The sequence below is a fragment of the Ammodytes marinus genome (genome assembly GCF_949987685.1).
Source record: "Ammodytes marinus genome assembly, chromosome: 18".
Classification (NCBI taxonomy): Eukaryota; Metazoa; Chordata; class Actinopteri; order Uranoscopiformes; family Ammodytidae; genus Ammodytes; species Ammodytes marinus.
This window is the reverse complement of record NC_137222.1, coordinates 9,330,901-9,357,388: the sequence shown is the minus strand read 5'-3', so window position 1 is coordinate 9,357,388 and position 26,488 is coordinate 9,330,901. Positions and strand designations below refer to the sequence as shown.

Sequence of the window (26,488 nt, the reverse complement as noted above, 5' to 3'; positions counted from 1 at the left end):
GATATTGCTGTGTTTGATTGGCCAGACAACTCTCCTGACCTGAAACCCATAGATGATCTTAGTATGGAGTACTGTCAAGAGGCAGATGATACTACGGTGGCCCTGAGAGCTCATGGCACTGCAACATCAGAAAACACATGCAAGAAGACAAAATGTGTTTTCTAATTGGTGCGCATGTGTTGTCAAATTGATGAAGATGTTTTCTTAATTTGCTTGCGTTTTGTGTTCTTGCATGTGTTTTCTGATGTTGCAGTGCCGTGAGCTCTCAGGGCCACCGTATGATACACACCAGACCCAACAATACAGACGAGCTGAAGGCCACTATCAAAGCAACATGGGCTTCCATAACACCTCAGCAGTGCACAGGCTGATAGCATCCATGAGACGCCGCATTGAGGCAGGAATTCATGCAAAAGGGGCCAAAACCTAGTACTGAGTGCATGATTATACTTTCCAGAGGGCCAACATTTCTGTAGCCTATTGAAAATCCTTTTTTTTATTGATTTCATGTAATATTCTAATTTTACGAGATTTTGAATTTGGGGTTTTCATAAGCTGTAGGCCTATACCATAATCATCAAAATTATAACAAATAAAGGCTTGAAATATCTCACTTCGCATGCAATGAGTCTATATAATGTATTAGTTTCACCTTTAAAGTTGAATTACTGAAATAAATTAACTTTTTCATGATATTCTAATTTTTCGAGTTTCACCTGTAAATGGTGTTGAATATTGCGTCTAAAGTTTCTGTACTTGCCGAAATCAACCAGCAGGTGCGCCTGTTGTTATGTTTCCCTAGCGACGTCGTTCTGTGACGTAAGACGCTCTCATCCGAGCCGAGCCTGCCTTCACCCAGCGCTCTTCATTTCCAGGCCGGGTAGGACCCCAGCAACAACCCTGCGATCGGTTCAACCTGTGAAGATTGGGCTTTACAATCGCCATCCATCCTTTTATTTTGCAACATTTTGTGGAAATATATAACTATAACTGATCAGAAGATACATTAAGACGTTGAATTGGTGAGTTATGGGTGCGGAAGGTTGCGTAAAATCTTTGGTCTTGATACTCTTCTCCGCTGCCCTGTTTTATTGTTGCTTTGTTCTGTGCAGCAGCCATTTTTAATCGCCTTGTCCTACATCGCCATCCTTCTCGCCCGACCGTACTGAAAACCTAGGAAGGTTCAAAATGTCAACATGAGTGATTTGTAGAGATTCCATCAAACACACAATGTGTTTGCTGATTGCCAGCACAAATACAGTGAACCCCCCGGCCTGTCAAGGTTATTTTTGGAAAAATTTAGTCTTTTCACTACTTTGCGAACAAGCTGCGACTGTCGAAGCTGGCTAATGCTAACTAATAGCGTTGTGGTTGTGTTTTTTAATTTTTGCCTGCTAGCTCCAACAAATTCCCAGGCAGCAATTCTCCCATAATTTCAGTCTAATATGTGATAACTATGAAGATATACAGCTGTGCAGCACCTCAACTGCTAGCACTTGATGTTTACATTGCCATTTTCTTAGGCACCCAGTTAGCATATTTTAACAGCGATGGCTAGCGTCTAACGTTACACATAGGGACCTTATTTTGACATTTTAATTGCTGTTAGATTTTGGTTGGTGGTCTGTGTACCCTGTTATATTAACCATTACAGTATTTTTGTTAAATGTCAGCAATTGGGACATAGTGTTATGGTTTTCGTGCAGCGGAGTGTCTGGTGTCAGTTTCAGGTGCTACAATTAGCATTAGCTTTCCACAACTTCAGTTAGGGAGGTCGGACGACGTTATTCTGCGGTCTAAAGCCTCATAGTTATTGTTAAAATGATAATATTCATCTTTAGTATCTTTACTATTTGTGTTGTCTGGTGAAAAATACTTCTGAGACGCATTCAAAAACCCAAACAATTGATAACGTTGTCCGTGTTTCATTAATGACATTTCCATCATAATTTGGTGGTCTTTGTAGAAAATCTGTGTTTTTCTGTGCAATTAAATTGGTAGCAAATGCATTGGTGTGATCCTTTTCATACAAATTAACCAAATCGACCTTGATGGACGGATGTTTTTCTTTTGAAGTCCCGGTATAACGCCTATGCGGAGCTTTAACTGAGCGGCCTCCTCCAGTACGTTACGGCTTGTCTTGTATTGGACTCATACGACGATATTTCTCTGCATAGATTTATGGATAAAATATTCAAACCATTCGCTGTGGTGCTGTTGCGGCATAGCTACCGTTATATAAACTGAAAAGAATAGAAATACAATGTTGCCCACAATATCAATGTATTATGTGTCCTACTGTCACACTCTCCACATTTCTTCACATGTAATGTTTTGGTACTTGTATTGTGCAATCACTTGGAAAACTGTCATGTTTGGCCATGTATCACAATAGTAAACTCGATTGATTCAATCCAATCTGATGCAATTGTCTGTCAAACTGTTAATTTTAAAGTTCAGATAATTAATTGAAGATCATCAGACTGGGTTTTTAATGTTTGTGGAACATTTCAGTGATAAACATTTTGATAAATTGCATGCTTTCCGTCCAAAAAAGAATCTTTGAAAGTGCTCAACTGGTAAATATAAATGATTAGCTCTCATATTTACACGGTCTACAGTGTATCCACTGAAATAATCCCATTCTCCTTTGGAAACAAGGATGTTGGTACAAACCATTTTTTTTTCAAGTATGTCACTTTATGTTTGAACTATGGATAAGCACATAGCAATAATAAAGCTTAACCTGACTACTTACTGAAAAGTGTACCACACAAGTAACAACTTAGCTCAACAGTAAGGGAAGAATAGATGGAAATGGAGTTTAAACCCGGAAAGAGAGCGGATTCTTGTCATGGCAGCATCATGCGACTTACTTCCTGCCAACAAGAACTCGGTCAGTCATGCTAAATTTTGGTTTAAATAGAGTGCTTAACAGGTCACCTGATTGCTTATTCAAAAGGAAAACTTCTGTAATATTTGATTGCCCCTTGTCGGTGTTTACTAGTTATACCGATACTTACAGTCAAGGTTTTGAGATGTATGCAGCGAGTACACTGTGCCGCTGTGCCACATTTATTTTGTGGTGTTCGAAGTAACAAAAAAATATATTCAGAGAACTCGGAGGCAATATACTGGAAAGGGGCTTCATTTTATCCTGCTTTGAGCAACCGCAATCAGACCCATAGTAGTGTAAGCGATTTTTCGTGCAACTTTGATGATGTTGAGTTCGCAGTGGAAATGCCTGTGTTTCACTGTGTGGCCAAGGGCCCCGACATACGGAAGAACTAGCACCAACAAAGGCTGACTGATGCGTCACCTCACAGTGGCTTACATCTTTTGTTATATAAGTTGCACATGTACACATTGCCAAAACTATACACAGCACCCAGCTGACTGCAACATATACATTCTGCACCTGTGTGACGAAATAACTAGTCACTCTGTGGTTTTTATTCTGAATTAGAAACACAGACTATCAGAACAAACCTTGCAACCATAATTAATTGTTAATTTAATTAAACAGTCTTCATATGCTCACATTAAAGAAACAGCAGGTCTGATTTAAAAGTTGAAACTGTCTTAGAAAAATGAGCTTAATCTTTCTTTTAATTTCTCTGCACAATTATTTTGCAGAAAACTGGATGGGTAAATGAGTTTTGGCTGAAAATATGGTCAGAAAGCGCTCAAACCCACTGCACTGCTCCATTGTCATGTCACTAACTTTACTGTGCCCTTCAGTGCCCCACACATCAAGCACAAACTATGGGCGATGAAGGCCGCCCACTTATGCTAAATGGATTATTTTTAGCTTTCAAGCTTCAATTTCTTTTGTTGCATTGACAACCCTCTTCGGGCTTATTTTATCAGGTGTAGCTAGCTAATTAATGTTAAATGATCAGTTAATCCAAGTAATCAAAAAAAGAATAGCCACCATGACTAGTAGCCACACAAATATTTACTCTTATGAGCCTTGGTCTTAGGTTGTTTTTCCTCTGAAAGTCATGTTACGATATCAGCACAATGCAAGTTAGTAGTCTGTGCTGTGTATAAAACCTTGAAAATGACATTTGAAAGAACTATTCAGCTGTCAGTACGTTTAGAAGCAATGTCCTGGCTTTTCAGAATAATTCACTGAGCAAGCTGTGAACAGGTTTCTTTAGTAGTCATTTTTTTATATCAGCCGGTTGTTATTGACACGTGCTAATGTAAGAACGCTTTTTTAAATGTATAAAACAAAAAAGTAATCCGATTTGACGTAAGCCTCTTTAATGTGATGAAATATGATTTATTTCTTTTCATTCTTGAGCAATATGACAAGAATCTCAAAGTTGACCAAATCTACACAATTTCTTCTTCTCTGTGCAGAATCAGAAGGCACTGGAAAGAGGCGCAAAGAAAAATTTCCATACTAGATGACATTACATCGCAATGTCCGATCGTTTGGGGCAAATAACCAAGTCCAAGGATGGGAAAAGCAAGTATTCCTCTCTCAGCCTATTTGACAAGTACAAGGGAAAATCAATAGAAGCTCAGAAAAACACAGGTAAGGTTGATATTCTTTCCCTCTCAATACTCATCACTTTCTTTACATCTGTTAACCTGTTTCAATCCTTTTGGCAATCCTCCTACCCCACCCTTGCTTTATCCTCCGGTGTTTTCTCCCCCTAGCAGTTCCGCGACATGGCTTACAGAGTCTTGGCAAAGTGGCCGCAGCCCGGCGCATGCCCCCGCCTGCTCACCTGCCGAGCTTGAAGTCCGAAAACAAAGGAAACGATCCCAACGTGATTATTGTGCCTAAAGACGGTACAGGATGGGCGAACAAGCAGGAACAACCCGAACAAAAGAGGTAAGGGTAGAATGGTTAACATGCTGCAAAATACCCTCAAATCTAATCATAATATCAATTATTTTTTTTTAATACAGTGGTATCTTGACAGCTGATTTAGTTTGTAGTTTTCAATCACAAAGACGTAGACTGTTAAACATTGTTACATTCTTATTAGAGATGGTGTTTGTTACTCGGATACAGTTTAGAGCTCCAGTCGTCTGTGCCTTTGCCCTGTATCAAAATTATTCCTGCACTGACCAAATATCACAAATTTAACCATTTTCTTTCCCCCTTTTTTGACAATTTGTAGTTCTATTGCATCAATACCACAGCTGCCGGAGTTGCAGCCACCGCTGGCTTTACAGAAATCTGTCTCCAATCTTCAGAAGCCCTCACCGGTAGCCAACCAGGAGGTGTGTATGTATACTTTTGGTGATAGTCAACATGGGACAATATCTCCTGCCTTCTTCTACCATCATGAGCATTGTGTTGAAACGTACCTCCCTGGTTTGAACTTTGAGAAGCACTCCTTAATATTGCAGATCTAGTTCAGATATATTCATTTTAATTAAAAGGTCAAGAAAAAGGCCCCTTCTGTATAATACCCTTTTCATGACAAAATTACCCATTTAACCCAGGTGTTTGACCCATGTACAGAAATCCTCTGATTTTAATTTTGACGCAGCTGTCTCACGGGCAGAAACGCGACCTGAAGCAAAAAATCAAAATCTAACTAATAAGTCAGTCAGTCTAATTTTAAGGGGGAGCAGTTATTAATGAAATAAATTAACTAAACACTATTAATGTGTTGCGTGACTTGCATCAGCACAGTAGACATATACCCCTGTCGCACAAATTAGCTTGTAGCTTTCTATGTATCCGAATTTTAAATGCTTAAAACAAATATATTTTTTTATTCAATTCCACAGAACACAAACACAGGTGGACCAAAGCAATGGGCCCAGCTAAATGGAAAGGCAGTAGAGCAAGATGGTGAGTCATCCCAGATTTAGCTATAATTCAGTGTGAGAATAAAAAAATCAATAAAATAACATGATAATGGTGAATGTTATGCTGTCAAGCTTGTGACCCCTGCATGTCATTGACACTTTGCACAATAGTCTTCCATTCGCATAAGTCAGACAAACATCTTTCTTTATGTCACTACTTTCACTGACTTCAGGTTTAAGGGCCTCAAACCGACTTCAGCCCTTCTCTCACGAGGAATTTCCCACGCTGAAGGCAGCTGGAGAACAGGACAAGGCTGGCAAGGAAAGAAGCGGCTTCGATCCCTCGTATGGGCCCGGACCAAGCCTCCGCCCCCAGAGTAGGTCTCAACTCTCTGGAAGTGCCTGGTGGTGTAATAGTTAAAAGAAAAATATATAAGATAAAGTCAGCTGGGAAAAACATTATTATGTGTGTTTTGGCCGTCTGGAAGCTAATGATACGGTTAGCTAATGATACTACAACAGCATGTTGGAAAGACCAACAAACAACTCTCAATAAGAGAAGGAAGACAGTTTATAACCCGATGTACTCATGTGTTTTGGTAGAGGTAGAACTCGAATTCATTTCTCTCTGAGTCACAGAGGGTTTATTAGCTAAAGTTCGTGTGGACAATTTAGGATGTTCCAGACTCTATTTCAGTGATAGAGATAATTGATTGACTTGAGCACCACATCATTGAAGACATGTAATCAAGGTTAAACACTTTGTCTTCCTCTCCCTGTTTTAAGATGTGACGAGCTGGAGGGAAGGTGGTGGCAGGAACCTTCAACCCTCATCCCTGACCCTGGGCCTGCCAGCAGATCCGGAGGTTAAGATCTCTGCCCTGGGTGAGACGGGCAGCCCTCCAGCCCCATCTCACCCGCCCTGTGCCACCGCACCAACCTCTGCTAGTGTAGTGACGGCTCAGTCGCCGGTCCTTGACCCCAAGGAGCCATCCCTGCGACCGGCCCAGCCTGTCCGCAGAACAACCGTCCCTGCTGCCTTGCAGTACCAGCTTCAACACACTTCCAATGCTGTCTACCATGACATGTTGCCTGCATTTGTAAGTACTATTTACTATTTTGGCCATTTTTTGTAGAAAGCTTTAAAGACAGTCAACTTATTTTACCACTTATTGTACAAAAAGAAAATTGGATATACTAGAAAATGGCTTGAATCCCTCTTTTGGCTCATTGTTTTTCTAGTATGAACATTTTGTGTCATCCTCTGGTTTTCAGATGTGCTCTAAAGACACACGTGAAACCCCAGGTGCAGACCATGTTCCCACCACCGTTGCAGCCCCAGCCCGATTAGAAAGCAAACCCACTTTTAGACAGAGCCACGCCAAACCTGAAATTGTCAAGTAAGTGCATTTACAATGTGAGAGCATTAATCCACATCAATTAGAGGTTAGTGGCATCTGTAGATTGCTAGTTTGGCCATTTCTGATTATCTTCTTTTGCAGTGGCGATGTGAAGCGAGAGAACCGCTTTGTCCGTGCTGCACCTCGACTATCTTCTCAGCCGATCCGCAGACCTACTGACAGGCCAGTTCGCCCAACCATCATTAATCCAGAGGACCTGAAGGATCTGGATGAGCTTGACAATGACTGCGAGGATGGATGGGCTGGTCAGTATTTCTCATTTGATTAACTGCCTTAAGCCCTTCATTTAATGAGGCCAAATAAAAGTTAAAGGAATACTTCACCCATACGGAACCAGCGTTCTATCATTATAAAATCACTATTATAATATAATGAATGAGGTTTTTCTTTCCTCAGTCTTCCCTTGGCCCAGCTGTCCTGTTAATCCTGACCCTTACTGTGATGTCACAAGAAGGAAAATGTAGGGTTAGACAGTGAGACCATAAAACACTCTTTCTGCCTTTTCTCAGGCTAGGATGATCCGATTTAAAAAATGTTTTGCACATTTATACTACATAGGATCTCCGAGTTCAATACACCTTCATATTCCAACCGGTGAAGTAGGTCTTTAAGAGACGACTGTGTGATGTTAGTTGGTGTTACGTTTCGTGTTAAGGATATGCTGAAATACTCATATTTCAGTATTAATTACCATTCTCTGACGCAGATAGTTGTTGATCAACTCCAGTTCCATTTGTAACATTAGTTTGTGTAAGATTTCATTGCTTATTGGTTCAAAGCAGCTATTCCCTTCAATGTAGAAACCAAATGACCTTAGGAATTGTGTGTTATTCGACAAGTAGGATGTGTTGGCGGACCTGATCAGGATGCAGCTACTTGACTTGCTCTGTTCACTCATCCATATGATTGTTACCAGTATTTCTCTTCTGAAGAATAAGAAGTTACCTGAACATGTTCAGGAGAGATTGAGTTTTGTAGTCCTGCTGTGACCTTTCTGCACTGAGCAGCTGATTGATTTCAAGACAAAACGTTGTCAGTAACACAATAATTAAATGTCTGTTTTAACAGATAATTCTATCCTTTTTGCTTTAAAATGTGACTTAATTTAAAATCACTTTACAGCAGGTATTGCATCCAGACTGGTTTTCGAGTTAACCAGATGAGAACATGCTGATGGAATACCAGTGTCTTTTCCTAATGCACTACTCCCAATGCCAAAGCACTGCTGACTGTTACATTGTTTTTTCAGGACTCCACGAGGAAGTTGATTATAGTGAGAAGCTCAAGTTTAGTGATGATGAAGAAGAGCACTTGTCCAGGTGAGATGTCTTACCCCCCTCGTTATAATTGCTCTAAATAAGCTCACATTCTTTTTTTTCGTCAACATTTAAAGGGTTCCTGGTTTAATTTTGATCTGTTACATTTTTAGGACTGAATGGGAAAGGGAGAGGGAGAGAGAGATCCAGCGTGACTCCCTTAGTTCAGGTGAGGCGCCTTACCCTCAGGAGGGCACCGAGGACGGTAATTCTTACCAACATCACCACCAGGAGCATCCCAGGAAGACCAATGGCCGATATCTCTCTACGGACCCACTGGTAACTACACGCTATGCTGTGTTTTTACACTTTCATCCACCCTTTTGAGATTACTTAACTAAGATGGACTCATTTTGATGTTACAGTTAAAACACATCTTGTTTTTGATCCCTCTGAATGTGGAGGATTAGGCGACATTACAGCGCATATGAATAGAAGTGCGTGTTCACATACCCTCATTGTGTATTTGGAGAGATGACCTTGCAGTAACCATAGAGATATGTAACGACTTTTTACCTGTCAAGTCTTTTTCTTGGCAAATGAAAATTATATGACGGACATATAATTTTCTTTTGCACATTTCAATGTTACAGACAAATCCCTAAAACAAACAGTTCTGTACAGTTAGTCACATATTAAGCCATACATATTAGACATTTTCTATCACTTCAAAATACTTTTGAGGTTTTCAATATGGAGTGTGACCTGGAGTGGAATGCAACATCTTGTAGACAATTTTCTTCAATATGAATCAGAACAATTTTAATCAATTTATGATTTTTTTTTAAAGAAGGGAACCCACATTACATACAGTACACCCCCTTGAACTTGCAACTGTTCCATCTCTAGGCCCAACAGAAAATCCAAGGTGAGCCTCTGGCTGACCAGGAAGATCACCAGCGGCAGTCTCAAGCTCCAGCTCGGGCAAAGTACGTATCACCTGAGCTGTCGGAGGCTGTGGAGAGGGCTCGCAGACGTAGGGAGGAGGAAGAGAGGCGTGCCCGCGAGGAACGCCTGGCTGCTTGTGCCGAAAAACTCAAAAGGCTGGATGAGAAATTTGGGAAGACTGAAAGGCAGACGTCAAGGACAGAGGAGGACCAGAAAGATGGAGAGGGTAAAGAAGTTCCACTGTCCCCAAAGAGAGAGCAGAGTAAGGGCCAACATGATATCTGGCAGTACACCACAAAAGGTAAGAAACTGCAATTAGACATGTACGTTCAAGCCCACATATTATATATAGATATGCTATTAAAGTGATTTTAAATTTTAACGGCAAACTTTAAGTATGGTTTGTGTTTAAATTATTTCCAGATGACAGTGAGTGTCCCCCAGACAACTCTCCTGGCAATAGTTACCGTGAGGAACCTGCTTTGTCTAACTACCGTGGCAATGAGGATGATAGCCAGGAGGCTTCCTCCCCCTCAGGAGACTACAACGGACGCCATCCTTCAAAACCCATCGCGCCCCGCTTTCAAAAGCAGCAGCCGCAGCAGCATCAGCAGCAGCCGCAGGTAAGCGCCAGATGATGCCCCATCCAACCTATACAGGTCCTTCTCATATAATTAGCATATTGTGATAAAGTTGATTATTTTCCATAATGTAATGATAATAATTGAACTTTCATATATTTTAGATTCATTGCACACCAACTGAAATATTTCAGGTCTTTTTGTTGTTTTAATACTGATGATTTTGGCATACAGCTCATGAAAACCCCAAATTCCTATCTCAAAAAATTAGCATTTCATGAAAAGGTACTCTAAACGAGCTCTTAACCTAATCATCTGAATCAACTAATTAACTCTAAACACCTGCAAAAGATTCCTGAGGCTTTTAAAAACTCCCAGCCTGGTTCATTACTCAAAACCGCAATCATGGGTAAGACTGCCGACCTGACTGCTGTCCAGAAGGCCATCATTGACACCCTCAAGCAAGAGGGTAAGACACAGAAAGAAATTTCTGAGCGAATAGGCTGTTCCCAGAGTGCTGTATCAAGGCACCTCAGTGGGAAGTCTGTGGGAAGGAAAAAGTGTGGCAGAAAACGCTGCACAACCAGAAGAGGTGACCGGACCCTGAGGAGGATTGTGGAGAAGAGCCAATTCCAGACCTTGGGGGACCTGCGGAAGCAGTGGACTGAGTCTGGAGTAGAAACATCCAGAGCCACCGTGCACAGGCGTGTGCAGGAAATGGGCTACAGGTGCCGCCTTCCCCAGGTCAAGCCACTTTTGAACCAGAAACAGCGGCAGAAGCGCCTGACCTGGGCTACAGAGAAGCAGCACTGGACTGTTGCTCAGTGGTCCAAAGTACTTTTTTCGGATGAAAGCAAATTTTGCATGTCATTCGGAAATCAAGGTGCCAGAGTCTAGAGGAAGACTGGGGAGAAGGAAATGCCAAAATGCCTGAAGTCCAGTGTCAAGTACCCACAGTCAGTGATGGTCTGGGGTGCCATGTCAGCTGCTGGTGTTGGTCCACTGTGTTTTATCAAAGGCAGGGTCAATGCAGCTAGCTATCAGGAGATTTTGGAGCACTTCATGCTTCCATCTGCTGAAAAGCTTTATGGAGATGAAGATTTAATTTTTCAACAAGACCTGGCACCTGCTCACAGTGCCAAAACCACTGGTAAATGGTTTACTGACCATGGTATTACTGTGCTCAATTGGCCTGCCAACTCTCCTGACCTGAACCCCATAGAGAATCTGTGGGATATTGTGAAGAGGAAGTTGAGAGACACCAGACCCAACACTTTGGATGAGCTTAAGGCCGCTATCGAAGCATCCTGGGCCTCCATAACACCTCAGCAGTGCCACAGGCTGATTGCCTCCATGCCACGCCGCATTGAAGCAGTCATTTCTGCGAAAGGATTCCCGACCAAGTATTGAGTGCATAACTGAACATAATTATTTGAAGGTTGACTTTTTTTGTATTAAAAACACTTTTCTTTTATTGGTCGGATGAAATATGCAAATTTTTTGAGATAGGGATTTTTGGTTTTTCTTTACTTTTTTGCCAAAATCATCAATATTAAAACAATAAAAGGCTTGAACTACTTCAGTTGTGTGTAATGAATCTAAAATATATGAAAGTCTAATGTTTATCAGTACATTACAGAAAATATTGAACTTTATCACAATATGCTAATTATATGAGAAGGACCTGTATATAGTCCTAATCCCAGACTAAAGCGTCAATCCATGAGTGGCTTGTGATAAGGGAGAGCTTTTGAGAATTCACAAAAGGAAGGGTTGCAGTGAACTTTATGAGCGGTGTTAACCTATTTGTCTTTTATTGGATTGTCCATTGTTAGTTCTTTTTGTTTAGTTTTATATAATGTTTTTTGGTTATCTTATGTAAGAAAATGCAATATAAACAGGATGGATGCATTTATTTCCAGATTTCCCCTCACCCCAAGAGTTGGTTGGGCATACAGAGGCCTTTGTCACAGAATAATTGATCATTTGTAATGTATAAGTAAATAATGCCTCACTGCAGGGCTCCAGACTAACCTTTTTTTATTAGGAGCCCTGGCGCCCCTAACTCAGAATTTTTACAGGCACAAGCAGAAAATGTAGGGGCACACCTTGACCTGCGACGCATCTATTCAAATGTTTCCATTCATTCATTAATTCATTTATTAAGGCTCACGGCCATAGCACATGGCATGGAGCACACAGTCCCAATTTTAACTAAATAAGGCCTACTGATATTGTATTGTGCTGGCAATACTATATCAGTAGGTGTATGTTTTGTATATGTTTTGGACCAGATTGACAACAGATGATACAGTTGATTGTGTTTTTGATTCTGTATCACCATTTGAAATCCTTCAGACATTCCTTTAGGAAAATTATTAATTTTTGCCCATTTTTACCACAGCCCCTTCTACATCCGAGCCCTCTGATATTTTTCCTCCTCTATTTTTGCTGACTCCTTTTTATAAGGAAAATAGTTATTGGCCCAAAAGCAAGTAGTAGTAGCTAGATGACATTATCAACTAATTTGCATTAAATGCAATTCTGAAAGAGGCACAATTAATAGAAAATGTTGACCAAGTAATTTACAAATTAACTAGGCATATTTACATACACAAACTCACTTTCCAAACTTTTTGGGTTGCCATATAACTACAAGGTTAGCTTTTTTAAAGATATGCAGTGGACCTATAAAATAATTTTCGTGTTCACAAACGTCACCTGACACACGGTGCTGTCTGTCTGCAGGAGGCGGGGGGCTGCTCAGACTCAGCTCAGACTGCCCGTGTGAGTGAGTGCTGTCGGCGGTAAGGAGTAGACTGAAGCCGTTGCTACTCGGCTCTCATGAGCACGGTTAAAAAAAAGTTGCAAGATGTGTCGCATGTCTTTAACAGCCTTATCGCTATGGCGGAAAGTCGGCAGGTATAGCGGAAGAACTCGCCAGTTGGCAACATGTAAAAGACGTGACGACAGCGGGACACCGAGAGGAGAGTATGTCGCGTGATCCGCACAGTTGATAATTTCACTCTCTCTCTCTCTCTCTCTCTCTCAATGAAAACAAATCTCGGCGAATTTTCCGGTCGCGCGTGTGCCCCTAGATTTAAAAAGTACTCGCATTGTCTCAAAAAAATTTGTCGCAAAATCCGAGCATTTGGTCGCAGTCTAGAGCCCTGCCTCACTGAGAAGCTTAATGTATTCTGTGTTCAATCGTGAATGTGGAATAAAAGGATGGGTTCACATTTTGTCTCTTAAAATAACTTAAATGCCCATATTCTGCACAGAACAAGTACTGTAGATTGTGGCCACCGTCTCTTACATATGTATTCGTTCTATACATTCGACAGGAACAAGTATACAAGATGCAGCACTGGCAGCAGTCAGGTCATCCTGCCCCGACTGGCTCAAGCCACGCCCAACGGGGCTACTATCCCCCACATGTCCTTGGATTTGATCCCCGCTGGATGATGATGCCACCTTTCATGGATCCTCGCATGGCCCAAGGACGATCCCCTGTGGACTACTACCCCGGTGCTGTCCACTCTTCAGGTGAGCACTTACTAAGGAATGACATCATACCTTGGTATCACAAAATATATTTTTTTACCAAGGAAAAACTTACAATTTAAATTGTTAACATTTGGTTTTTCAGCAGGAATGATGAAACCCATGATGCATCAAGACCACTTGAACAGCCCTGGTTCTGATGAGGGAGGCCATTCCAACCCCCACCAGGAGAGAAGAGCCCCTTCCACTGAGCCTTACCCTGTGTGGAACCAAGATGGCTACCCCTTGCGCAGCTTCACTCCACCTTACCAGAGGCAGCATGAAAGCTCGGACAGTGGCCAGCCAGATGACAGGTCACTTATTGTGTTTGAACATCTTAGAGCCTGTGAATTTGGCAGTTCTTAAATTAAGGCATTCTGTTGTATTTTGAGTAAATTACTGGATCTTGCCTCACGAAGCAGTATTATATGAAACCGCTGCTTATAATCGTTTTATTTTCTTTCTTTGACTTAATCTTTTATGCGTCTTCTTTTTCCACAGAAGTGGTATGACCTGCTCCCAACAGGACTCCTATGAAGACAGGGCAAATGAATGCTTGCCCCACCCTCAAGATGATCTCCCCCATCATGCCTACCAGAGCCGAGACAGAGAGCACCAACACCATGACCATGGACTGCTGACCACAGCTCAGAGCCACTCCCAGAATCATCCAGATAGTGATTATGTTAAACAAGACTCTAGAGACAAGCACTTGAAAGATGGCCCTGAATCTCATGATGAGACCTTGGAAGGCTCCAAGGACAATTGGAAAATGGATGGAAGCCAGAAACAAGATGGAGGGCTAAACAATGCTCAAAGCCAGTGGTCTGAACCAGGTTCCAGTTCCAGTAATAGTGTTGGACAGCCTTCTGAGACCAGTGGGCGCACCTTGATTCGCAGAACTGGGCCTATCAAAAAACCAGTTCTCAAGGCTCTCAAAGTGGAAGACAAGGAGAATGAGAAGCCTAAACCCGAGCCTGAGGAGCCTAAGACCGTCCCTTATCGCCTGGAAAAAGAAGTCTTAACTAATGTTTATGACTTGAAGAAAGATAACCTGCCTGCCAGTAACAGGCGCTCAGCCTCACCTGCTGTTGAGAAACAGCCTGAAGAGAGGCAGCGGCAGTCACCGGCTCCCACCAAAACAGACAGGCCTCTGAGCACCCACAGTGATGACTCTCCCAAGGAGAACGTCTGGGATAGTGGCAAGAGCCAGTCACCAAGAGATGACCATGAAAACCATGAGCCCCATGCACCACGGCGCAATAACTGGATCTTTATTGATGAAGAACAGGCCTTTGGTGCTGTCAGGGGAACAGGTAGAGGCCGCAGCCGCGGAGGCTTTAGGGAGTTTAGCTCTAGAGGTGGAACCCGTGGTGGCCGTGGTGGAGACAATCTCCGTGGGGCTTATAACAACAATAACAGTGGTGTGCAGCGCACAGGCAGAGGCCGACCACCGCCTAGGGACCTTGTCAAGGTGGAGGACTTCCAGAGGGGTAAGCCCCGTAGGCGAAATGTCAGTGAGACCTTAAGCGAAACCTCTGAGTATGAGGAACTGCCCAAGAGGCGTCGCGAGAAGGGATCAGAAAATGGAGAAGGTTACACAGACTCTGGAGAGGTTCGTAAAGCTGATAGAGACTCTTGGAGATCCAACAAAGTGTACACAGAAGACCAGGCGGCATTAGATTCCAGGGAAAAGGCCAGGAGCAGCAGGGGGTTTGGAGGTCGCATGCTGCCCCCCAGAATGAACACCACTGGAAATTACAGTCGAGGCTTTGGAGGATCCAGGGACATTTCTACATGGAGGGGCCGTGGGCCCCAGTTTAGTAGCAGTGGCGGCTCCATGCAAGAAAATGGTTATGGTCCTGGAGCTGAGACTACCTACTCCCGCAGACCCACTGTTGAACGTGACACTCTTAAGTTCCCCCCTAAATTAACTGGCTCATTTGTGGAAAATGGCACAGAGGACCGTGAAGGAGAATACTACTTCGACAATGATAACCCTGACAGGCAGATGTTAAGGAGACGTCGTGCACCCCGTCAAGACAAGCCTCCACGCTTCCGTCGCCTACAACAAGAACGTGAACCTGGCTCAAACCAGTGGACCAGTGATGAGTACATCAATGGAGACATTGCAAACCCCTGGCCTGTTCGCACCAAAGGAAGTGGAGAAGAAAATTGGCCCAGTAGCCAGCACTACGCAGGTGGACGGCCTAGCCAACATGGTCAGACTGAGGAATGGGAGACAGGATCAGAAAACAGTGACTTTGGTGACTGGAGAGAGAAGCGCAGTGGAAATGGAGGCCCAGCTGCACATGGACATGGTGATGTACCCTCCGACTCTGTTCATGGGGAACCAGGCTCTGGAGAGAAGAGGGAACTTTGCAAGAGAAGCTTCTCCAGCCAGAGACCAATCGTGGAACGGCAGAACAGGAAAGGAGAGCCATCCTTGCTGGAAGCGAGCAAGATGGCACGTGCACCCGATAATCCCCCCACCTCTTCCTCTAACAGGAGTGACACTTGGCAGAATGGAGGCTCTTGTAAGAGGTGAGGTGAATTAGCTGAATTAATTGTAGGTTATACTTTTCTGTACTCTGATGTATTGCTACTGGGAATGAGGTAGCTTGGGGAATATGTAATATTGCTCTAGTGTTTATGGTTGTTATAGTAGCTTAGAAACCAACAGCACAGTATGTCCTTTATTGATTTGACCTAAATATACTTTGACTTTCATACTTTGACAAATGTATGAAAGTGAAGGCTTGCTCAATACGGAGAAACTGTAATTGTTGCAGTTTGATACCTAGCTTTCATTATATATTTAAAGGCCAGGACACACCAGTCCGACATGTTCCGACTACGCAGAAAATGGAGTCGGCCGTTTCAGGAAGCTCCAGTCTTCCTGTCGGGGCCAAAGAACACACCGAGACGACTGTTTATTTTCCGTACGCTCGCGGGACGTAATGTCTCCACAACAGCAGGCGGCGCTAATCTGTATTGTGGCCCGAAAAAATACGAAAGCTGGAAATGATTGGACATCTCTCTAGAGCATAAACATAGATAGAAATACGTATTTATATTTATGGACCATAAGAGCACAATTTTTAGCAGAGAGTGTCGAGCATGGTGTCGAGCAGTCAACAAGGGTTGATGCATGTGAGTACTCTCAAAACGAAACGAACAAACACATTCAAACGATGGCTAGCTGTTGTTAGCTGTTTGTGCTACCCGCCTCACTTCCGGGCTTCACTGATTCGCTAGCCCTCCACCAATCAAATTGCTCCAAATGAAAGACGGTCGGCTGCCGATTGGCGGCCGACAGGCTCAAAACAAGCCCGACGACCTCTACGTCGGCCGACGTCACGGCACACACCAAACAGATTCGTCTTTTTTTTTGACGACGGCGATTATCGGGCTGGTGTGTCCTGGCCTTAAGATGAGATTTCCGGAAGTTGATTACTTTGCCTACTTTTTTTTATGTAGATATTTTGACGGTGCTCAGAATATCCAATAACAACCCCCTTATCTCTCCCTTTCCTGTTTTCAGCAGGGGCCCCGATGACTGTGGCCCAGTCTACAGCATAGAGCAGCAGGAGGAGAGGGAGCCAAGTGATGCCTGTGGGAAGAAGTTAGACAAGGAGCTGAAGCAAGGACCTGTTAAGACTGACATAACTGAACCTCTGTCCCATTATGAGCTTAGTAGCTACCCAAGTAAGTACAACTTTTTTTAATGTGTTGTCCGTGTTCATAAATAATAAAAACAATTATTCTGAGGGGTGAAGTGTTGCCCATTGGAAAAGATTTATGTATTTCTACATTTTAGGTTAGATTTTGATTTCTGTTTTAAACTAAAACAGATGATGATGCACTGACTCTCATAGCTTTATGTCTGTTTTGTAGTTGAGGGGGATGCAGGTTCGAATCCAGACGGATACCAGGATGCCTTGTCCAAAAAGCAAAGGCGCCCACAGGAAGACGAGAGGAGGAGGAAAGAACAGGGAGCGCCTGTAAGTTAACATATGCTCAGTCCAGATGCATAGTAAACTTCCAAGATTAATTTAACTTGCAATTTACAGATTAAAATAAAGTATGTAGATGGTTAAAACAAATTCTTATTGTTGTTTCCATTAGGTGCCTGTGAAGAACAGGACTATCCCATCTAAGATACCGCCACGCTTTGCCAAGAAGCAGGGAAGCATGAGCATTGAACAACCTGAGGAAGCACTGTCTTCTAACAACCTGGGAACTGAAATCTGGGAGACCAACAGTTCAGGTAATGGGCAGACCCATCTTTGTGTCTTTTCATGATATTTCTTAACCTTTTACTTATTTTTATGGATATAACAGTCAAAAAATGTCATTAAAGAGAGGATGTTTGGTAAGAATAATTTTAAAATGTGCATCCGTTTTAAAGTTTTGATGTATGTTTGTCATGGTAGAAATGTGTTTGTCGAAATGTATACATTTTAAAGATGCTTTTTTTGTGATATTAACTATTATTCATATGTTAATTTCTTTGATCTTTTATAGCTCTTTCAGTACAGTCTTCAGGGGGAGACTCATGGACTAATCAGGTGTCTTACACTGGGAGTGAGCCCAACTCTGAGGTAGTACAATGCTGTTTTGCCTCATTATTATCAAATAACAAATCAGACAACACTATCTGATTCCTCACAGAAACATTAAAACACTGCTGGCTTTTTCTTTCTTTCTCATGGTCAGGACTCTGACGCTGGCCCAGAGCAGAGTAAAGAACAGCACAAGCCAGGACCCATTGGCAATGAACGCTCCCTAAAGCACCGTAAGGGTTCAGAAGGTGTGGATCGTCTGGAAGGTGGCCCTATCACACCAGTAAATGGTGTGGACCTCCATGTGGAATCTGTTCTGCCTGTGCCTCCTATTGAGTTTGGTGTCAGTGCCAAAGACTCCGATTTTAGCCTACCTCCGGTCTCCAACCCAGTGCCCGTGTCCAATCCTGTCAACAAGCTTCAGGAGGTACTAACCACCAACGTGAGTGGTTATATCTGTTTCTGGTTTCTTGTAAAAATAAAAAATATATAAAGTGCCAATCCAAATGCATCAAAGATTAGTGTGACAAATACGTAGTGAAATGCTTAATGTTTTTTTGTTTATTTACTAATAGAAAGTATTTTAGTTTTTTAAATAAAATATATTGATGTGCAACTGATTGATCCTGAACTTTTCTTTGCTATAAACAGTCGGCTCTCAATCAGAGTATCCCCATGCTGCGTTCTAACCACCTGCAGCCTGGCATGAACCTCAACCCCCTCTCCTTCCCCAGTGCTGACCTCACTCTCAAGGTACTTGAATTAATATCCCATTTAGCAAATTAGGCTTAATTAGCATCTGTTTATGCTGTGGGAAAGTAAAGGCAAAAGTGATTGTTATTCACACATGCATTTCTTTTAATTTAGATGGAATCAGCTCGCAAGGCATGGGAGAACTCCCAGTCCCTCCCTGAGCAGGGCTCTCCAGGTGGAGGTCCTTCAGGTGGCCAGCCTCCCTGCAGTGTAGGCTCATCCGTCAGTTACAGTACTTTTGGAGGGGTTTCCATGCCTACGATGCCGGTGGCATCAATAGCACCTTCCATGTCCATGCAAGGTAAAACAGCATTTCTACTTTGCTGTTTGAAAAAGTCTTAATCTTTGATGAGAATTAAACTTAAAACTTGTTGTTCATCTCCCTTCTTCTGTAGGTAATCATATTCCGCCATTGTATCTGGATGGTCATGTCTTTCCTAGCCAGCAGCGCCTCGTACCACCCATGACCCAGCAGCAGTCCTACCAACAGGTAAAGGGATAAAACAAGTGCATAGACAGAGACTCAGGCTTATTTGTGTATCAGTGGAATTGTCATTACGTTGCATTTCTCTATCCATTCAGGCGGCAGCACAGCAGATTCCCATGTCTTTGCACACGTCTCTACAGGCTCAGGCTCAGTTGGGACTTCAGAGAGGTCTACCGGTCTCTCAGTCCCAAGATATGTTCAACTCTATTCCCCCGTTCAGGTACTACTACACATTCTTCATGGAATTTCCGTATGTCCCATTCATTTGCTTCATTTTATTCTCTCTAGTTTTCCTCTTACTCATTCTGCTGCTCTGCTTTGTCTTCCTTCTTTCAGATCCCAGGTTTACATGCACCCCAACCTGTCCCAGCAGAACCCCATGGTACTGTCCGGAGGAGGGCTTAAAGGGCCCTACTCACCTTTCCCTGGCATGCAGCCCTCACATAGTGACATGGTCAAACAACAGTCTGGCTCGCACTATCAGCCTATGAACGGCAACCAGCAGCTAGTCTACGAAAGCCAGATGAACCAGGGTGGTATGGGTTCTTCCCAGCTAATGGACTCTCAGCTCATCCAGGTTAGTGGATTGCTGAAGCTCGGATACATAACAGCTCAAGATACTATTTTCCTCTTGATGCTTGTCAGAATCCAGAAGAATTTACAAAATTGTTTGTAGAATCTATGTATGCACAGAATGTATAAGCCTTCATGACATAATCAGACCATCAAATCTTAAAATAAATGCATGTTTCCACCAGGTGACCATGCCCCTGCCTGGCTCTCAGCTGCGCTATGGCTCAGCTCAGCAGCATCTCATCCTCCCCCAGTCCATCCAGCTGCAGCAGGGACAGAACCTCTCGGTCGGTGGCCCACGCCGAATGATGCCACCTGGCAGCCGAGAGGTGAAGACTTACTGATCTTATGTTTCTCAACCAAAAACCTTTCAGTTCAAATATTAGTGAAATAACAGAAGTTAAAATCCATTTCATCCAACAACAGTATAAATGTGTATAATGCCGCGTATATTTTTTCTATAAATAAGAAGTCAACATTTTTTTTTCTGCATTGTTTCTTAATCATTGCCCTATTTTCAGGGCTCGCAGATGGAAATGAAAGGCTTCCAGTTCTCTGATAAGCCCAGTCATTCACCAGGCATATCTGTAGGATCCTACAGGTGAGTGGAAATACTTTGTCAAACAATACACGTTCATTGTCAAAAAAGTCTCATGCGTTTCTTTCATTCATCAATTGAGATTTGATGTATCACATAATGCAAATTTTAGTAGGAGGTCATTTGTTAAACTGTCTTTTTCTTTTCTCCCCTCTCTTCCTCAGGCCTGGGTCTGCCAGCCCCAGTGGGAAGCCCTCTGGTCCTGGTGGCCCTCTGCCTCCACATTATACTCAACAGGTATTTATTTTCACATATATTTATGTTGAGCTGTATTTACTTCAAGGCCCAAAATGTATTGGTCTTTGCCTAAAAACTTCACATAATAACATCACCAATGCAGGGTTTTTCCTGCATTCAAAAAATGTTGGCGCCCGCCAAAGGAATTTTAGCGCCCCCCAAAGGAAAATCCTCAGCGCCAAAGTGTTTTTTTTTTTTTATATAGATAAATAAATAAAAATCTACTTAAAACGGCTCCAAATGTGTTTCCATTTCCGCGCCATTCCAGTCATATTACTTGCAATCTCAGTTGTAAAAAAAGAAATCAGGTCGGGGATAATCGTTATTAAACTATCATTGTTCCGCTCGCCGGGGCATGCAGGCTTATAAATGCAGCAAACCCTTTCAGCCGTGAGCTCCGCTCGGCCCCTCCCTCACCTGATAGTTTCGCTAACGGCTAGTCCAGAGAGTAGCTACGAGGGAGATGTTGCGCATTGCCGGGTGTTTTGAAAAACTTCTAGATGACGAGAATAAAGGTAAAACTAATTGTGTTGTCTGAAAACACTTCAGACTCACAACAAACTAAAATAATGTGCAAGATTTGTCACGCGCGGACACGCGAGTAACATGACATACGCGACCGAGAGACAGAGAGAGAGAGAAAGAAAAGTGATATACGACCTGATCTGCACCTTTAAACATCCCGACCAATTTGTTTATTCACTTTAAGTCGAGTCATAGTGGTCTATGACCAAGCAATCAATGAATAAAAACACAGGAAGTTTAAAGCTCCTTAACTCCTGCCACCACAACTGTCAACACTACAATGCAACTGCCTATCCAGCCAGCTCCATGACATAAATAAATCATGCCCTTACATTTAATGCTAGCAAAAGACGTGCCCTATCAACACCATTTACAACTGGTTATTTTTATTTTGACATATTTTTATTAAATTATTAAAAATATGTTTCACTTATTTAGCCTATTTCTATTCTCCCTGTTTTCAGTTCAATTAGGCCTTTGTTTAAAGTCCAAAGTCATGGTGTTTTTTGAAAAAAACCTTGTTAAAAGTAAAATAAATGCATAATGTTCTTAAATCAATGATTAACTGGCTTTAATAATCGTGATAACACAATGTGATTACTCAAAATAATCATGATTATGATTTTTTCATAATTGAGCAGCCCTACCTTCTTCCATGGTTTAGATCAATTAGAAACAATTAAAGTATTAAACAGTTAGGCCTAGTCATTATTAGTATTTTGACTTCATATCTACAGGTTGTTTATTGTGATTTCATAAGCGTCAGTGAGCTCCATGGTAACGCAGTGATTGACAGGCTGACTGAAATGCTCTTGAGCTGGACAGAAACTCCCCTCTCCCAACCCAACACCCCTCTTAAAATACACAAACCGTTTTCCTTTACTGTCGCGACCCCAAAAAAAGTCGGTCGCGTACTGACCCCCCAAAGGCCCATTCTGAGCCAGGAAAAACCCTGCAATGTCTATATACTGTTGAGTTGTGTACTGAAAACATCACAAATGTTTCCATCAATGTTCAAAATCAGAGAAATTATAAATGTTTAAAAAGTAACACACTTTAGTCAAAGTAACATTTCACTCGGTTTCCTATCGATGAGAGAATACAGAACAGTATTTTTCTACACACTGTTGCGATGCAGTTGAAGAAACAAACCCGTGACAGAACTCAAGGTCTTGGACCAAGTCTGAAACTACCCTTAAAGGGTAACTGCACCCCCTGTTTGAGCGTACTGGACGATTTTGAAAAATGCATTCAGACCATGGATTCTGAATTCTCTTTTAGAACCATTGTTTTTAAACATTCCAACATCAGCCGGTCCACATTCGCACGGAGTCTTGAAGGACGCGGGCTAGCTGCTAGCAGCTGTCACTCAGGAAAATCTGAATGACATGACTTCCTTTAAAAATCGAGTGACACAAAGTCTAACGGCACTGACGCTACACAGTGAGCTCATATGCCACGGGTCGTCTGAGGTGGAGGACTTTTCTTATTCTAAATTGTTGGCGGGTGTTTCTATCGTATTGTTAGGAGACAGAGTAGCGCAAGTGAGTGAGCTTCAGTGTGTGTGTGTGTGTGAGCGAGCGAGGAGAGCGAGCGGCGTGTCAATCAAGTGAAGTAATAACGAGTCCGTGTATGTGTGTGTGTGTGTGCGTGCGCGCACAAGCGAGATAATGCAGACACACTGCCGGTAGAAGTGAAGTGTGTTAACCCCCGAAATAACATCCTTGGAGGGATGGTATAACAGTAGTAGCTCATGGACCAGCCATGGACCTGTGAAGAGCGTGACCGGCTTTGCGATGACGTACATGGGGTCAAAAAAGTCCCATGTACGTCATTTTTCGAACCCGAAGGAAAAAGTTTTTTTCAAATCTTAGTAAAGTTCTAAAATAATTTACAATACAAAAGATTTCTTAAATTGCCGATATTTAACATGTTGCAATTTTTCAATATTAACACCAGCATATATGTGTTCCTTAACAACATAGTGATTTTAATTCAGCTTCCATCTCAAAAAACAAGTAAAAGGGTGCAGTTACACTTTAAACATTCAATCATGGCAATGCTAATCATTTATGTTATAATTTATTTCCCCATCTCCCTCCCTCCTTACCCGTGACCATCAGGTCCAACCTGCTCAGGGCAGCATGGTGATGCACATGCGTCCCCCAACCACAGGCCCTTTCCCTAACCCCATCCAGAGACCAATCATGCAGGTCAACAAGCCTGTCCTCATCCGCCCCCCTCCTTACCACAATCCAGGCCGTGACCTTTCCCACTCCACCCCTCCCTCTGCCCCTGAGCCCTCTAAAGGGCCAGAGGATGGCATGAAGGTGAGCCACCCACTGTAAATATAGGTAATATAATTTATTCCATTTTCTTTCTCTCTGTATTATTTGTTGTGTGTATTACTGTGTGTTTTTGGATTTAAGTGTGCTGTATAGTTAGTATATGTACATTTTCTAGTTATGTAAGACTTATCTGTAATTGCATGATTCTATATTGTTAATAGTAATATTGATAATGTATATGACTAGTTATTAATGTTTAATACATGGTTATCAAAAATAAGTATTGGAGCATTCTTTTCCAAGTGTAACAGTAATGATTTTCGTTTTCCTATATTTAATCAAATACGAATAAAGCTTCACGCATTTGTCTAAACAATTTAAGTGAAAGTGTTTTAGCAATTTTGGAGAAGTGAAAACTAGTTGGTCAAAGTTGCATTTATATTTAAAACGTCTCCGAGATGAGACTAAACAAATGTTTATTTTTTAATTTGTGATTTTCATGGCACATTTTATGGTAAATGAGGTGAAGTTTGATGTTATGGCTAAGTGAGATGGTGTGTGTGCTCTTACAATTGGTAATGCATGAATATATGGTTTGCCAGGCACTGCTGTAGGTCTCTGTAACTCTGCCCTTTGTTTGTGCAGAATCAAACTATGCGGGCAGTGGGTGAGGGCAAGACACCATTTGTGGGCATGACCAGCAAACCCCAGGAGCCCCAAGCGAAACCAGCACGCACTGGAGCCATTAAAACCCAGGCTGTCCAAGTAGAGGAAGGCAAGGCATAACAATGGACCTTAAACTCCTCATCACCACCCAGCCTGCCATCACAAGCCCCTTGATCAATGTCTGAGCCTTCTGAGACCCACCTTATCCAAAGGCAAAGGGCATACAAGCAAGACGTCATAATGAATTACTCCTCTTGAACTGTCAGAACTGGACCCTATTATTTCACACCACGTATAGAGATATATAAATATATATAAATATATACATAGACACAAACAGTCTTTTAAGCAGATCTCTTCAAGTTCCTCTTTAATTTATTATTAGTCACTTTTAAGGGGAGATTGGAGAAAAGATATTTGTTTTTTTTTGTGTTTCTCTCCAAGGTGGGGAAAAAGTAAAAGTGGCCAACTCAAGACAGATGGTTCATTTTTAATACCATTTTGCCAAACTGTATTTACTCCCTGTTTATGGACTGTAGCCCTTATTACCAGACAGACACTTGATACAACTCACTATGATACACAAAGTCTGTTAAATATTTTTAAACAAATTTAAAATGCAGTGTGGGACACTTTTTTTTGTCTTATTTCCTTGGCATTTCTGCTGGTTAATAAAATGTTAGTCATAACCCATTCCTGCTTTTGGTAAAGGACTTCTTTTATTAACCCAGGAAAAAAATCCTCCCATTTGTGGACATCATTGCATGTCAACACGGCAAAGGTCAAGTGCATCACCCTAGAAATGCATCTTATTGGGGTACTTCCCCCAGCCCATGAACTTCGGCGAAACTGCTTAGATTGGTAGTAATGATTTATTTTCTTAAAAACTCTGTTCTTTGCTTTTACATTCTGTCGCTTGCTCTTTTCTGTATGTAAATTTAAAAAAATCATAAAGGTGGACATTTTACCAAAATCATGTTGCTTCCATGGGAACGTCACCGCGTGAGCATGTGATCTGCTGAACGTGTGTAAACCGGCAGGATTCGTACCTAGAACCTAGCGACATTTCACAAAGACTGTACCTGAATTCATTATTCACAGTGCTGCCGTCAACTGTGGATTTTGATCAACCAAGCTGGCAAAAAATGTATTCGGCTCATTATGAAGTTATGTGTTGGGGGGCTGTAAAGGAACCCCCAAATAGCTGATTGAAATGTTTGCTTTCTTATCGCTTTGTTTGGGTTGTAATTAATCGATTTGTCTGTTAATGAACATGTGACGCAAGTGATGATTTCTGCATCCCTGTTTGCCTGGGGCATTTTGCTTTTTTTCTTTTCTTTCAAGGCCTTTGAAAGACTTTTCTCTAATTACTTTCAAATCCCACTTAACAGTACGCTGGGGAGTATTGAAGAAACTGACTCATCACCATTTGATTATTCAGCTTCTGGTCTCTGAGGTGGCTCGAGCAATAAATGCAGCCTAATTATAATCAGGGTCCAATAACAATTTTTTTCTGCTACAATTTTAATGATCACAAACAAAGCACGTTTGGCACCGCTTGAATTAAAATATGATCTTTGCTTAAGCTTCTTTTTTTTCTGAGCGCTGCAGTTCCAGTGGACTACGAAGGACTTTTAAAGTGTTTGTTCTATTTGAAAATGTGAAGCTGTTGGAATCCTCATTCTTTTTTTTCTTCTTTTTTGTAATGGACACTCATTTTTAAAACTCACAATGCCAATGTCATAACTGGCTAAATGTTACTGCTTATCATAACGCTCCATGACACTACAAAATGTTGCGATTTTGCTTTATGACAGTGTTTCACTGGTATATATGTATATGCATACTTAACTGTACAGTCGGTCCTTGTCAGTAAGGGGCGGTTGAAACCCACATTTCATTTTAGATATTGTGGCACTATATAAAGGATTTAACGTTGAAAAAGGTCACTGTTCTCAGAATGGACTGCTTTCACTTGTTAGGTTTATTGGGCTTGGAGTGTTTTTTTTTGCCTTTTATCCCTTACTGCAAAAGATCTGATGCTTCTCATCATCGTTCCTGCACCCTAATGTTCCCCTGACTTTTTTTTTTGTACTTTTAAGATGCATATTTCATTTGTCAGAGGACCAGTGCTTTCTACACCTGATCCAGCATTTTATTTATCCTACCTGATCTTATCCTTCAAGATATTTGGTCATTACTCTCCCTTGTTAAAAAAAAGAGCTTATTGAAAGAAAAATAAAGCAGTTGTGATTTCTTAAATGTA

At 41.9% G+C, this 26,488-nt stretch overlaps 1 protein-coding gene across 5 annotated transcripts; it reads left to right on the top strand.

The window, feature by feature from the left end:
• The first annotated feature begins 886 nt into the window (after window positions 1-886).
• Window positions 887-26,488, top strand: prrc2b (proline-rich coiled-coil 2B). 5 transcript variants are annotated; one of them, XM_080046720.1, is made up of 31 exons: window positions 887-1,022; window positions 4,369-4,546; window positions 4,675-4,849; window positions 5,142-5,244; window positions 5,761-5,824; window positions 6,015-6,158; window positions 6,568-6,881; window positions 7,057-7,181; window positions 7,284-7,447; window positions 8,452-8,521; window positions 8,632-8,797; window positions 9,368-9,707; window positions 9,830-10,029; window positions 13,332-13,533; window positions 13,640-13,844; window positions 14,032-16,074; window positions 17,075-17,238; window positions 17,428-17,534; window positions 17,659-17,800; window positions 18,058-18,134; window positions 18,250-18,537; window positions 18,747-18,848; window positions 18,963-19,149; window positions 19,244-19,338; window positions 19,431-19,555; window positions 19,672-19,912; window positions 20,094-20,237; window positions 20,430-20,509; window positions 20,671-20,743; window positions 23,392-23,598; window positions 24,202-26,488. In XM_080046720.1, exons 2-31 carry the CDS (start codon window positions 4,432-4,434, stop codon window positions 24,340-24,342), a joined length of 6,603 nt encoding a protein of 2,200 aa, XP_079902846.1. In that variant the 5' UTR covers window positions 887-1,022; window positions 4,369-4,431; the 3' UTR covers window positions 24,343-26,488. The 5 variants fall into 5 exon arrangements, with proteins under 5 accessions (XP_079902846.1, XP_079902843.1, XP_079902844.1 ...); XM_080046717.1 differs by having other exon boundaries at window positions 4,672-4,849; XM_080046718.1 differs by having other exon boundaries at window positions 4,672-4,849; window positions 13,637-13,844; window positions 17,078-17,238.